This window comes from Cornus florida, unplaced genomic scaffold, assembly GCF_030987335.1.
Source record: "Cornus florida cultivar Cherokee Brave unplaced genomic scaffold, ASM3098733v1 CherokeeBrave_3.0.0_Hap2_Chr01, whole genome shotgun sequence".
Taxonomy (NCBI): domain Eukaryota; kingdom Viridiplantae; phylum Streptophyta; class Magnoliopsida; order Cornales; family Cornaceae; genus Cornus; species Cornus florida.
The window spans coordinates 38,752,926-38,768,377 of NW_026775571.1; the positions used below are offsets into that span (position 1 = coordinate 38,752,926).

Consider the following 15,452-nt stretch of genomic DNA (forward strand, 5'->3'; position numbering starts at 1 on the left):
ACTTAATGGAAACAATAAGATAGAAGAACGTTGAATTTTCCAAATTACATCATCTAGATTGAAGGCTTTTGAAGTGGATTCAAAGAAAACCCCATGAAACATTTTATTATCACATTACAGCAAAATTAAAATAACCAATTACTTTGCATGTTTAATAATGATTATTTGAAGAAAAACGTACAAAAAATTAAAGAAATTAGTAGCTTCAGCTACTAATACAGATACTCAACCTCCAACTCTCAATTAGGAATTAATTAACGACACTGCACTTTCTCCTTATCTCTCCTGAAGTTCCAGTGAGCACACCGATGGCACCCATCCTCTTCATCGATTGGCTGAACTCGGTGAAGAACTTCGCGGAGCCAACCAGCATCTCATCCACAATGTTGCTAGCACCATTGTTGGTTAAAAGTGCAGCATCAGATTGGAAAAGGCCTTGTCGCAGCTTCAAGTTAGCGAAGTAATGGTTGTCGAATGCTAGCGAACTCCCGGGGTCCATTGCAACTGTAGTTGTGTTGTCTGAAAGGCTTTGGCACTTGGTTTTCAATGTAGCAGCATAGGTGGAGTTCAGAGAAGGATCTGCGTCGCCTTTGCCGGTGAAATTGTACAGCCTGTTGCTGAAGAAACTGCAGTGTCCAACACCAATGGTGTGTGCACCTGATCGACCAAAAGCTAATTCTTAATTAAATGTTTCATTAATTTCATGACATGCACATATTATAGATGAACTAGCTCCTAACGTTATGTTTACGAGTCAAATCCTTTTGAGAATTGGTTTTCAATCCTTTATGAGATCCCATTTCTCTTTGGAATAACAGAATTTCAGATAATAAATTAAAATAGGGGTACATTTTTTTTTTTTTTTCTTTTTGGTAAGAGGGTGTTCAATGCTCGGACTATGTCCGACGCGATTGTAATCTCAAAGAATTGTTCGAACTTAGAAGGAATCGAACTTGAGACCTGAAGCTTTAGGAGACTTCAAGGACCAAATCTTTTCCATTAGGCTAACCCCTTGGGGTTAAATAAGGGTACATTTGATTAACTACAAAATTAATTTATTTTATTCGTAATTTTCAAATTGTATGAATCTGACCATTTTTTTTTATGGGATTGGGAAACACGGTTTCAAAGACTCAAAAAATAAAAAAACAACTTCGGACAACTATAAAAGATAGTTTACTGAAATCATACGTTTTTTTTTTAACTGGATTTTTGAAAAAACAATTTCACAAAAATCACAACCAAACAAGTTTTGGTAGAGTTTTCTGATTTTCAAAAAAACTGAATCGAATAAAATTTTGTGATTTGAAATAATTAAAGTGGCAACACACTTACCTGATAAAACAACAAGATCCTTGAGAGAGAGAGTTTTGTTGGCAAAAGCTTGTTTGAGGATGGTGAAGTTGGAGAATGGCGAAGGTATGTTGGCAAGGGCCTCCGAAACACGAGAAATCCGTCCATCTCTTCTTCCAGTTAGCACTTCCCACATTGATTTATTGAACTGCATGTATGGATGCAACAATTTATTTAATTTCAGTTTTAGCAAACATATACACCTTTTTTGCACGTCCGAACTGGAACCCTCTCTTCCATTTTGAAAATAGACAAGTTACACCCTGACAAAGACCCTTTAATTACTTTTAGACTCTCTAGAGTCTTATCGTATGCTTTTTATTTATTTATTTATTTTTCCCTTCAATATGATTTGAGACTTACTTGGAAGGAAACTGAGTCTCTGGCAGCTAAGGTGACAATATCCGCGCATGAAACTACCCCTGGACAAGTCTTCTCTAATTGGGTCTTTATATCATGAATAACATCGAATCCAGCCAATGATTGGTTTGGAACTGCGTCCTTTTCAGCTGTGTTATTTGTCGTAGAGTTTATCAACACTGAGGCATCACAACCCTGCAGAGAAATCAAACAACCAAACAAGTCTTTAGAAAAAAAAATAATAATAATAATAAAATAATGATGCATCATCTATATCATTATGCCAAGTTTGGATAATCATGTAAGACTGGTCTCAAGGAAAGGGAAACGAACATTTGACACCCGTGGGTGAAGACCCGTGTTTTATCTGACCGTGTGGAGGGGCGCTTTGTACAAAAGCTCGCCGGGACAAAACCCCAAATATCATGATTAATTGTCTAATATATAGTATATTCGAAAGTTTAAACAAATGAACACACCATTACAATATTGCATTTTGAGCTCTCAACTTTTCTTTAGGCCTATTTGGTATGCGTTTTGTTTTAAGCGGAAACAAAACAAACAAATGTTTTGGTACAGAGTATTTTAATTTGATCAAATAGTAATTGGAAGCATATTTGATAACATCTATTTGTTGCAAGATTTTCAAAACATGAAATATATTTGGTAAAAAAGTGTTGCTAATTTTAAAAATAGTTTATCAAATTATATATATATATATTGTTCATCGCTACGGAAGTGCTAAAACATATATATAAAAATAACATTTTGACACTGTGCAAAATAAAATAATTTTTATCAAACACATTTTTTTTCACTGTTTACTACTGTAGTCCCCAACAAAAACAAAAACACCAAAATCAAATTGCATACCAAACAGGCCCCAACAGAGGAAACCAACGTAGGAAATTTGAATAGGAAAGATCATATTATTGGTACTACACCATTGGTATGACCTTTAATAATGATACTACAATCATATATGTATGCGTGCAAATCGCACACATATATGTATGCGTGCGCGTGCAAATCGCAATGCTGAAAAGAAATATCTTACCCTAACAAAACAATCATGAAAATGCATCCTTAGAAACTTAGCAGGCAAAGCTGAATTGTTAGCCACATGTTGCCATGTAATGTTCTTCACGATCTGCTCGGCGAGGGGACAACTCTTTTTATAAAAATTCTTCCTCAGCTCACCTCCATGGCTAACTCCTAGTACTCCAAGGACAACAACAGTTATCAAAAAGAAGTTGGCCTTCATCTCTCTCAGCGTGTGTTTGTGTGTGTGTCTGTGTGTGTTTGTGTGTGTGTTTTGTGCACCTCAAAGCTTCAGGCACAATGCATGCTTATATATACAACCCAACAATCTTCGTCACCGCGTTATCATCTACAATTTTCATTGATATCCTTGCATGAAAACAGGTAAGCACTACATTTTAATAAAGCATGCAGATCACAGAGAGATATACATTTTCAAGTTGACCGGTACATTTTGCGTCATTGCGTGTGTATGTGCGTGTGTATATATATATATCGATATTTCTTAATAATTGATTAGGTTTTTCTTTATTGTTTGCAGTGAACATGGCTAGGATTAGGTTTTGTTTAAAATTCATCAGAAATTTTATCATTGCATGTTATTCCTTCCACTATATATGGTCTTCAAAGAGACCAATATGTGAGTCCATATTTATATATATGTTTTAATATATATATGCAGCACGAACCATTAATTTCACTGGCTTTACATGCACATGCATGTTCACATTTTCAGACTTTCCTAACTTAATTGGCTTCACCTTAGTACTCCTCGAATTAAATCAACTCTGATTATGATTTATGTATCCATTAATTTATCTAAAAATCTAAGGGATGTGATGTATAATTAATTGAATAGATCCACCTTATAATTAGGGTTTCAATCAAACATGTCATAGAGTGTTCTTTTTGTACATTAAAATTAAAGAAAAATATCTCGTTAGTTGGTGACGGCTGGTTGCTTAAACTATTGTTCCTATCTACCCAAAATTAAATGAATTTAATTTAATTAGAGTTTTGGGTTTAAATTTGAAATATAGCTAAATTGATTAAATCCACCTAGCTAGATGCTGATACAATAAATTATGACCAATAATAGGAAGTCCGCAAGTGGAGTAAATTTGACTAATTTTATGTGAGTGAAGGTTGTAACACCTGCAATATTAATGAGAGATGTCCCACACTCACATTAATTAGTTGGAGTTGTTCAGCTAACTTTCTGACTCTCAATTATTTTCCAATTATTATTTTTTTCCTTTCATTAAATTTTTTTTTTTCTTTTTTATTTTGACAAAAAATAATTAGAGATGCCTCAAAATATTAGTCTTTTTTCTTTTCAATTTTTTTTTTTTAAAAATAACCCGAGATATTCAAGAGACCTGGTTCTATGAGGACACCAAAACCTAAGTGATCGATTTTATCACTAAGCCAACCTTTGGGATTGCCCCAATATATTAGTCAATTAGATAGCTATATTTTGAAATATTACTTGATTGAGTTAATAATTTTATTTTCTTTATACCCCACAACAGTTTTCATCATACTTTGTTTGTGTGTGTGTGTGTGTGAAGAGAGGAAATTGGTGATGGAAGCATGGTTTCTTTAAAAAAAAATAATAATAAATTGGGTTGGGTGAGAAATTCAAGCAGAGAGCATAGCCCCAATAGCTATCACGAGGCTCAATGAGCAGGGACTTGGTGTTTCCCTGGCCCACTTCCAAGGATTAAGGTACAACACACAATGGTCACATCTCTCTTGATCTCTCTTTTTTCTTTTTTCTTTTTAATAATAAAGTGTAAAAATATAAAAGCCTTCAAAAATGAAGACAAAATTAATAAATGACAAAATTAGAGGGAAAAAAAAAAAAGTGCCACAGCATAGAACTTTTCAATTCACATAACAGATTAAGTAAAAGGACAATCACTTCATCTATATATATAATAGCTGAAGATTTTCAAAAAAAAAAAAAAACTTAATTTGAATAATAAAGATTAATTTTATTAGCACATAAGGTGAATGGTTTATCCATTCTGGAGTAGGTAACATCATAAACACATTAGGCTGATGCTTCAAGCATAATAAAATGAAATTAAAGTATTTGATGTTGCAAGGGAAATGTCAAAGTCAACCATACTAGTTTAAGATTTCGGATACTAGTTTAAGATTTCTTAACCGTGTTTTCGGGTACTATTATCAGTTTTACTAATACTATTATTATTTTTAATTTCATTATTATTATTAGTTTTACTAATAATATTATTATTTTTAATTTATCAAAAAAAATATTATTATTACACCGTCATTGAGAGACGATGGACCAATAGTACTAGTTTGCATGTGATTAGAACGGAAAACACGTCTAGGAGTAGTTTAATTAATGTGATCAGAGACGTGAATCAGAAGAGGATGTGAACTGCAACATTCACATTGACAAAAATGTCTTAAGAAATTCAGTCAAACGAATAATAATGTATTTATTTAATTTAATGCAACCCACATAAGAAAATATTATCTCTTTACTTAACCAAAACAAAAACAAAAATTTTTTATACATGTTGATGCGTAAATTCTCACGACTCGGAACGACAGCGTTTACCTGCAAAACAAAGGGACGTCACTTCGAATGACACCGGTGGGGTACCAGCCAAGAACCCTCCGACAATCTAGTTAGTATTTGTAATCGTATCACATAATAACTATTTATCTTTTGTTTAGGAGTTTTTTCTCCTACATTCTTTAACGGTTTGGTGCCCTATTTATGGTTGTCGATTGGAATCTAATTGGTTCCACCGATGTCGATGGTTGATCTTATCTTCCGCTTGTGCGAGATCATAGGAGATTTGTTGCCAAATTTGTCGGGGATATGAATAATCCTTTTGACCTCCTCCAATTATGATAGGATTATTCTTACCCTGTTGAACCACGATAATGAAATATAATCAATCTTATCGAGGGTAGGGTAGGTTTATATTTTTCCCTATCAGTACATATATGTTCTTCTTCTTGCTCTATTTTAATTTTTCTCTTCCAACTTCTTCATGAGCCATACATAGTAGCAATAGTAAAATAATAGCAGCAATAAAATAGTGACGGCAACCCCAAATCTGGGTAACCACTCTAACTATGACTTGCAAAGATGTAATAGTTGAAGTAAAAGAATGTAAAGTAAGTTTAAAAACTGCAAAAATTAAACCAAGTTAGGAGCCTCGCAAATACATTTGTCCACTCAGGGGCGGAGTTAGAGGAGGAGAAGGAGGAAAATAAATAAATAAATAAATAAAAATCAATAGTCACGACAATAAATAAAGATTTTATAAATCAAGAAAATTTTACTCAAAATAATATGTCAATTAACGAGTAATTTAAGAAAGATTAATAGTTAACAAAAAAATTTTAAAGAAAAGAAAAATGAGAGAATTTTGAAAGGGAAAAAAAATAAAGTTTGATTTAAAAAAAGAAAATTTTACTTTATCTTAAAGGAAATTAAACGAATTTAAAAAGCATAAAAGAGAAGGAATAGAAAATTTAAAAGATAACTTTAGAGAAAAAAAATTTTAGAGGGGATATTATATAAATTTTTTCATATATACATATAAAAATATATAAATATAGTGCATATATTATAGTAAGCAGGGTCAGGCCTTCGGCATACGCGGACTCCGTCCCTGTGTCCACTTGCAATTGAATATGATGCCTGATTCTAATGATTTTTATATGATTCAATATGGTAGCTTAGGGAAACTACATGCACATATATATATATGCCATCGATGAAACCTCGTGTGGGGCTAATAGTTTTCGTTTCCCTGCTCATGAAAAACCATTTTCGCTCCGCTTAGCCTTATCCCCCTCTAGGGGTAGGTTTTAAATCCAATGGGTTTATTTCTTTTTTTTATATATATAGATGAAAATGGATTTTGAATCTTTAGCACATCATCTGCTTCTCACGTTCCGTGAATAGCCGGGACACTTTCATTGTGGACCATTAATTGGGCTAGATGCCCATTAAATTTCAGTCATTTCCAAATGATCTACCAAGGAAATTTGTTCTCTTGATGCACCAGAGTCTACAAAGTAAATTGGATCAGTTTCAAGCAAGTAATATCACTCTTGGTGGCCCAACATACGAAATAAATTTTAGTGTGAAACATTAGAAGTCGTGTCTTAACTATATATATATCTACATATATAGTTGAATCATTATTATCGAACATTTAACATAAAAAGGTACAAAATGAATCCAATTTTTTCCCACTGGAAAATGACTCATAAATTAAAATTATCTGTGAGGAAGATTAAAAGCTTAAAAGTTTAGCCGCCCGTTTGGACCGCCAGGTGGTGTGTGCCATGTCAATGCACCAAATTGCAATAAAAATATGTGTAATGTGGTCAAGTTTAAATTTATAAAATGCCACTACCACTTTTAACTAAAAATATAGTTAGAGTGAGTAGGGATCATCCCAAGGAATTGAAGGTATATTTGTGATGGAAATTAATATCGGATTAGTAGGCCGAATGATCATAAATTGTTGGTGAATGATTACTTAAGCTACAATGCAATAAAAGATTGATGCAAGTAAAAAGAGAGCAATCTAGAAAATAAGGAAAATATATAGGAGAGAGGTCTTGGGACATAGAGTCACCACTAAGTTTCACTTCATCAAACACTAGTAATTGTATATTAATGGGGAAATTTAAATTATAACTTTGTGTGTCTGTGTGTGACATTAATTAAAACTAAGCATGAATTGCAAATAAGTATAGATTATCTAGCCAATTTTAATGAATAACACAACCTATCAAATGAGACCAAGATTCCATTCAATTAAACCACAATTAATGCATACACAAATATTTAGAGATATACACTCTTTGTATTCACAAGTATGGAACATCAAGAAACAAGAATGGATTGTTCACCTACCTAAGAAATTAAAGCATCTACACTACAACTAGGCTAGAGACATGAAATTAAACTAATTAAACTAGAGATGTGATATAATCTATCAAGAAACAAGTATGAACCATCAAATAAATCACACAAGTGTTCCATTAAGCACCATGCTTTGACCATCACTAGATTAGCATTATCAATACACATAGACATGCATCAAATTCATTAAATCTAGAGATAAAAACATGAACATCAATTTTAGCATACATAAACATATGACTAGAGCTAAATAATCAATTGAAAGCATTAATCCATACAAATCAAGTAGAAATCACAAGATCTATATTTATTCATGGTCAACACATCTATTACAACTAAAATCCCCAAAAATACACAAAAGCTAGGTTTGAGAAGCAAGTCTAAAGGCTATCTCTAGCCCCAAGAGAATGATTTAGCCACTCATTGAAGTGGACATAAAACCCTCAAGGGCTAGCTTGGAGGTTGGCATCATCATCTTCATCCTTGCTTTTTTATTCAAAACTCTAATTCTAGAGAGAAAAACTATCTATTCTATATTTGGTAATAATAATTTCTAATATCTATCTACTACAATACTGTTCAATAAATTAATTACACACTTCTTTGAGTAAGGACCAAGTAAGAATAATAGCCTCTGATTGGAGGAAATTCGCAACTATGCACGGTAGTTAGAAATCGACGCGCTCGGGAATTAGACAACTTACTGCCAACAGGCATTTCGATAGATCAAAGATTTTCAATCGATCAAACACTTTGCTTCGATCGATCGAAGCTCACGTGGCATCAAAAATATCTTCGGCCCTTATCCACTTTGCTGAGCTGGCACCGCCTTCATTTCGATTGATTGTAGACCACTTCGATCGATCGGGACTTCCCTTCGATCAATCGAAGTTTCCCTGATGCATTTTTCTTAGCTTCTTTCCAACTTTGCTCCTTAACTCCAAAAATGGTCTAAATGGCTCTTGTTAGCCTGTTTGAACATTATTCACCAGAAATAGGCAATAACACAAATAGGTATCTAAGATAGATGAATAGACTAAAATACCCTAACTTAGGTGCTAAAATGCGTCACATTTGAGCACTCATCATACCCTCAAACTTAGATATAGCTAGTCCTTAGCAATGAATTACAAGGAGAAGAAAGAAATAAACAACTAAGCAGCTATGAATTAGAAAGCAATAAAAGGATAACGCCACTTTAGTAGGGAACACGATTGCATTTAGTGTAAGCAATAAGCCTTTTAAACCCCTAGGTTACCCTTAGTGGATGAGTGAAGTCTCGTGAGGGTTTCCAGAAATGCTACCCACAAACATTGAGCTCTTTCTCATAAGAGAGGTACCAATATACAAAACAAGCATTGGGAGAAAACTACCTCAAGTATGCAATTTTTTAACCCTTTCTAAGCAATCTCCCAAAATCTCAACATCAAGCAAACAAATATGGTCCTCCACACATCAAAATAATGATCATGCAAATCAAAACAACTCTAAAATTCTTTTAAGTGAACCGACATCAAATATGTTGCTATCTAAGCCAACTAAAGAAGTGATCATATCCTTACCCTCAAACTAGCACACAAATCTAGTCCCGATCATCAAAACAAAGAGTGGACCTTTTATTAAAACTTATTCAACTAGGTGCGCTTATTCTTTTCACTCGATTTTTTTTTATTTTTTTATTCTAATCCTAAGGATCAAAGATGGAAGCATGGTGCAATGTGTTGATATATTAAGCTTTCTAGCAATCCATGAGGTCGAGCGTTAGGTCAATGACTCCCAAACCAGACGACTTTAGGGCATTAGGCGTTTAAACACCCCTGAGGACTTACAAGCTCAAATCGACTAGGCTACAAATCAAAACAATCTCCTTCTAATCATTTCCCACTTCTCACCTTTTGAGAAAAGTCCTCACTTTTTATTACCGTTGCAACCCTTTTTTTTTTTTTTTTTTTTTTTTTTTTTTTCAAGCATTCAATTATTAACCTAGAGTTTGGGCCCTTCACCTTTTAGTGCGAGAAATTCAGTGCTTGATGAGGCTAGAATCCCGGCTACTCAATGAAAAGAGATTGTTATCCACTTTTGTCAAGATAAAAGCTTTCAGTGCACTACTAGCTCAATTGGGATATAACCAATTCAATAATCAACAAAACATGTACCCTACAAATGAATGCTAGTGTGCGCCAGTGCTAATGTATAATCCTAGAGTGAATCTCAAAACAATCACAAAGTCAGGATGATGTGAATCACAAATGCAAGCAAGATGTCAATCATTCGAAAAATTTACTCCTAAATGGCATCCACAAGGCATACAAGGAGTATTGGACTCTCAAGTCAAGCAAATTTTAAATTCTAAGTATCATAGTCCTCAAAAGATCAAAATCAAAGCCCAAGAATCATAGATTATATCACATGCATAGAAATCAAGTGCGACATGTAAGATATACTAAGATACCCCCAAACTTAATCTGTGCATTGTCCTCAATGGACAAAGAACCAACAAATAATGGAAAGAGTATACGAAATGGGTGAAGCAAAAGGGACCCGGCAACGGAAGCTTAACTTTAGAAGGCGCACCCCCAAACTTAGATTCTGAAAACCTGTCTGAAAAGGGTCACACTAACAACTGGTCAAAGCATATGCATCAATGATATAAATGAGAAGTGATGCTGAGAATTGGGCAAATATCATGGGATATAGCAAGATATAACATAGGGTGGCCAAAACTAATTTCAAAGATACTGAGAATTGGGCAAATATCATGGGATATAGCAAGATATAACATAGGGTGGCCAAAACTAATTTCAAAGATCCAAAAATCTAGAAATAGAAAATAAGTGTAAGATCAAATATCCAGTGAAAATCAGTGCAAATATCCAAATAGTGCAGAAATATCACAGGTATATGCTGCAGTATGGCAGACATCTCAGTACTGTGGCGAGTGAGCGAAGTGGTAAGGGCAGTCCTCAAAGCTCCAAGCTCATGTCTCACCTCAGCTACATCATCTCGCAGCACATCGGATATCCGAACTAAGTCATCATGTCTCCCACTAGATCGTCGTGTCTCCTCACCAGGTCATCATGCCTCCTCTAAATATCCTCATGACGTCCAGTCATATCAGCTCTGAAAGATATGAAATCTATATGCAACTGAGCTACCTCTAATCTGTAGCTAGAATCAGTGCTAGTATGGGCTGTCGGCTTAGTAGGAAGAACATGTAAAGGGCCAGTCTGCTGAGATGCAGAAGGTACGTCTGGCTGGGAGGTAGAACCTGAAATGGTAATGCGACGTCTCTATTTGGGAGGAGATCTATCTGCTGTGTCATCCTTTAAAGCATCACCTGCTGTGGCTGCCTGAGCTGCCTCTCTCTAAAGCTGTACCTGCAGTATCTTGAAGTCTCTGCTGGCTCTGTTTTTGCGGTATAAATTAAAAGTCTTATTTCACCGGGCCAGATTATAAGCTTTCTCTGCCCTGTCAATGTCAGGCTCTACAATCTCCTCAGGGTTAAACTAATACCCCTGGTTTAAGAGTAGCTGTGTGATCAAATGGCTAAACGGTAAAGGCCAAGTCTCTGCTCTGGTGGTAGGTGAAAAATGCAAGTTCTTCCAGAACTTGTGGATAAGCTCCCAGATGAGTGTAGGAATGGAGAACCAGTAACCCTGATCTAAACAATATAAAGCCTGGAAGATCCCCTCTCTCCTCTAAGTGCCATGACCAGTGATGAGTGTTGAAAAGTGTGCATTTAAACTGTTTAAGCTTAGGTATTCTTGAACCTTTATCTATCCTATTTTCCTGCATTAGATTGATTTTGTATTATTTTCATTTTCAGGTACTTATCCCCAAAATAAGCTAACTCAGCTAAATAAGAGCATAATTGAAGCAATCTTAAGATGAATCAAAGAAAGGAGCAAAGTGGGAGCAAAAGGAAGCAAGTGGTGGAAATTCAACAAGTTCGATCGATCTCAGAAAATATACGATTGATCGAAAGTTCATCGATCTTAGCATTTCAAGATGTATCCAAGCTTTTTTGTCCTTATCTAAAGTTCCCACAAAGTTCGATCGATCCAACTTTCTTCCGATCGATCGAAAAGATTTCATCTTATCCAGTTGTACCACCCTACTTACCACATTTGTCTCTTTCCCAAAAATATCTTTAAAATATCTCAGATTTGTCTTTATCCAAAAAGGCGTCACCATATAGGATTGATCCAGCTTAAGTTCGATAGATCTCAACCATCTTCGATTGATCTCACCACAGGTTCGATCGATCGAACTTTCCAAAGCACAAGAAAATCTAATTTCCTGCTTATTAAAAGTTGTCTTATATCCAATCATTGGGGGGAATATTGGTGTACGAGCCCAACTCATTGGGGGTGATATTTAATCTACCTATATAAAGAATATGAGCCAATATATTGAGAGACACATACATACACTAGAGACACAATTTTCATATATTCTTAGTGAGGAAGAAAAGAAGAGAGAAGGCTAGAGACACAAGTTTGGAGTTCTTCCATTAACCAAGAAGAGGAGCAATCTCTACCATGGAGTTAGCCTTTGAGGGTTGGAGGACATCATCCATGAGTAGCTAGACATCATCTTAGGGCTAGAGTTAGCCCTAAGCATGCTTTCTACTTCTTGATTTATGTATTTCTAAGGGGATTTGTATTGTGATACATGTTTTGATACTTTTACATATATAGATCTTGTTCATTCAATGATTTGTGTGGTTTAACACTTCCAATTGATCATTTCATTCTATCCATATGTTTATGTATGCTAGAATAGATGTTCATGTATTTGTCTCTATTTCTTGTGTTATTGATGCATATCTATGTGTATTAATGCTATAGATCTAGAGATTGTCAAGACATAATGCTTAATGGAATGCTCTTGTGGTTTATGTGATGGTTCATACTCATTTCTTGATGGATTGTGCCTCTCTCTTAGTTTAATTAGTTTAATTTCATGTCATTAGCTTAATTGTAGTATAGTTATAGTTTAGATGTTAAATGGGAGGACAATCCATGCTTGTTGTTTGATGTTCCATACTTATGAAAGGAAGTAGCATATGTCTCTAACCTTGTGAAGTGTTTGGATTATGAGCTTAAAGAAATGATTAATGGCCTAGTTTGATATATTGTGTTATCCACCATATTGCTTAGACAATATATGCTTAATTTTTCATCCATGCTTGTTGAAATAACCACACACACACATTATTGTTGCAATACATGTTTTCCCCCTCATTAATAATTCATTAAGGGTGCAGAAAAGTTATACTTAGTGGTGATCTCTAAACCCCGAGATCTCTCTCTTATTTTCTCCCTATTACATTTAATTGTTTACTTTAGTTTAAATTGTATCTTAGTGTAATTCAACCACCAACCAATCTTTTGATCACTCAACCTACTAACCCTAATCTCGATTCCACAACCTAATATGACCCACCAATCCCTTGGGATGATCCCTACTCGCCCTATGTATATTTTTAGTGAAAGGTAGTAGTGGCAAATTATAAATGTAAAACTTGGCCACACTCACCATAGTCCAACACCACCTTTTGCACAAATATTGGTTGACGACGACACGACCAAGTTTTTAGCGCCGTTATCGGGGATTGATTGAAGGCAACATCATAGTTGTGGAATCAATTAGGAATTAGTACTCTTTTGATCGTGTCTTTACTTTATTTTCATTTTCATTTTGGTTACTTATTGTGCTGGTCTTGTTTAACTAGGTGCATTGAGCTAGAAGGTGAGCAAAGGAGCATTTTAAGGAGCTAAGCAAAAGTAAGGAAGAAGCTAAAATCTAAAATTTTTTGCAAAGCTAAAATTGAAAATTGAATTGAAGTGCTAAAGGACCCTTTGTGAGCTCTTTCTTAACTCAATCTCTAGTTAAATCGTCGGCCCACGTGGAGGCATGTATTTCAATTCTTAGATAAATCATGAGCCCACGTGGAGGCAATTTTATTATTCTTTGCATATTGTTGACAGCATGGGAGTATGGGATCATTGTATGTGGAGGAAGTTTGTTGATTGTTGATTTGTTGCGAAGGTGAAGTGATTGTTTATTACTTATTGCTTGTTGTTTTTTGTTGTGCATGCATGGTCGTAGATCATTAAAACCTACTCTTGTCCCTCTTAATTTTCATCTTGAATCCGTTGTTCAAAACCCTAGGGGAAGAGGAAGTTCTAGTCAATCCATTTCATCAATGGAAGTACATAATGAGGACCATGTAGAGGACCTTGGTCACATAGACCAACAAGGCATCCTCCACCCCAATGTGCATCATGATAACATGCAAGTACCATTAGGCATGCCGGGGCCATTCATTCACCCACACAACAACAAGGCCAAGTTCCATTAGGAATGCCAAGGCCAATTTATGCTCCACAACCTCCCATAGTTCAAGGCAATCAAGGTGCCCATGTTGCACCTCCAATAGCTAATCCTCCCCTTGCTTTAAGAGATCACTATGTGCCTAATGAATACAATGCACCCACATGCATTCAATTGCCACCATTTAGAGCACACCACTATGAGATCAAACCACAAATCATTCAAATGCTTCCTAATTATCATGGACTTCCAAGTGAAGAACCTTACGAGCATTTGGATGAGTTTCTTGAAGTATGTTCCACTATGAGATACACGGACATGCCAGAAGAGGTCTTAAGGCTTAAAATTTTTCCATTCACCCTTAAAGACAAAGCAAAATACTGGTTTAACAATCTTAGGCCTTTTTCAATAACTTCTTGGGCAGAAATGCAACAAGAGTTCTTGAAGAAGTACTATCCGATTTCTAATACCAATGCCATGAGAACCTCAATTCAAGAGTTTTCACACGAGGATGGGGAAACGTTCCATGAGGCATGGGAAAGATTCAATGAATTGCTTCAGAAGTGTCCACATCATGACATGCCTAAATGGCAATTAGTTCAATATTTCTTTGAGAGCTTATCGGATAATTACAAGGGCATGGTTGATGCTTCCATGGGTGGCTCTTACATTGATAGGCATGAGGATAACGTATAACGTCTTTATGAGAGCATGAGTGAAAATTCTTTGCATCGAACTTTATCTTCTAAGAATGGTAGGAATTCAAGTGGAAGGAAGAGTGTTGGCTTACATCAAGTTAACCATTCCAATGAAATAGCCGCCGAGATGAAATCCTTATCTCAAAGGTTTGATCAATTCTTGATCAACCAAAACTCGGCAAATCAAGTATCTTCCATCCTTAACCATTCTCATAATGCATCCAATGAGACATGTATGACTTATTCAAGTGTTTTACAATCTACTTCCAATTGTCCCAATGGACATGTGCAAAGTGAGCATCATGAACAAGTCAATGCAGCTTTTGTTAATCAAGGGAACAATCCTTATGGCAATCACTATAATCCTAGTTGGAGGAATCACCCAAATTTCTCTTGGAGAAACCAAGGGGAAGGCTTAAACCCTTCCCAAGGTGGTTTTCAAGGGAAGTATGTTCCACCTCTGATGCAAAGCTAAGGTTTCCAAGGTTTTAGATCATCATTTCAATCACAAGGAAATCAATTTTCTAATTCTCATTTTCCTAATCAACTATCATATTCTCAAGGAAATTCTAGGAGTCCCGCTTTTGAAGAGAAAGTTTTGACTGCTCTAAGCACTCTAGAAGTGAACACAATTGCTTCATTCTCATTCTCAATCCATTGCTAAGCTAGAAACCCAAGTAGGGCAAATAACTAGTACTTTAAATGCTAGAGAGAAAGGGAAAATGCCA

General features: G+C 35.2%; 1 protein-coding gene and 1 pseudogene across 1 annotated transcript; both read right to left on the reverse strand.

Moving 5' to 3' along the window:
- Positions 1–250: 250 nt before the first annotated feature.
- LOC132271007 (peroxidase 3-like) lies at positions 251–7,955 on the reverse strand. The gene is made up of 7 exons (XM_059772233.1): positions 7,905–7,955; positions 5,351–5,417; positions 3,076–3,145; positions 2,771–3,005; positions 1,717–1,908; positions 1,336–1,501; positions 251–657 (listed from the first exon to the last, which is right to left on the reverse strand). Exons 1-7 carry the CDS (start codon positions 7,953–7,955, stop codon positions 251–253), a joined length of 1,188 nt encoding a protein of 395 aa, XP_059628216.1.
- A 6,553-nt stretch (positions 7,956–14,508) lies between these two features.
- Positions 14,509–14,607, reverse strand: LOC132282635 (small nucleolar RNA R71; annotated as a pseudogene).
- Positions 14,608–15,452: the final 845 nt, after the last annotated feature.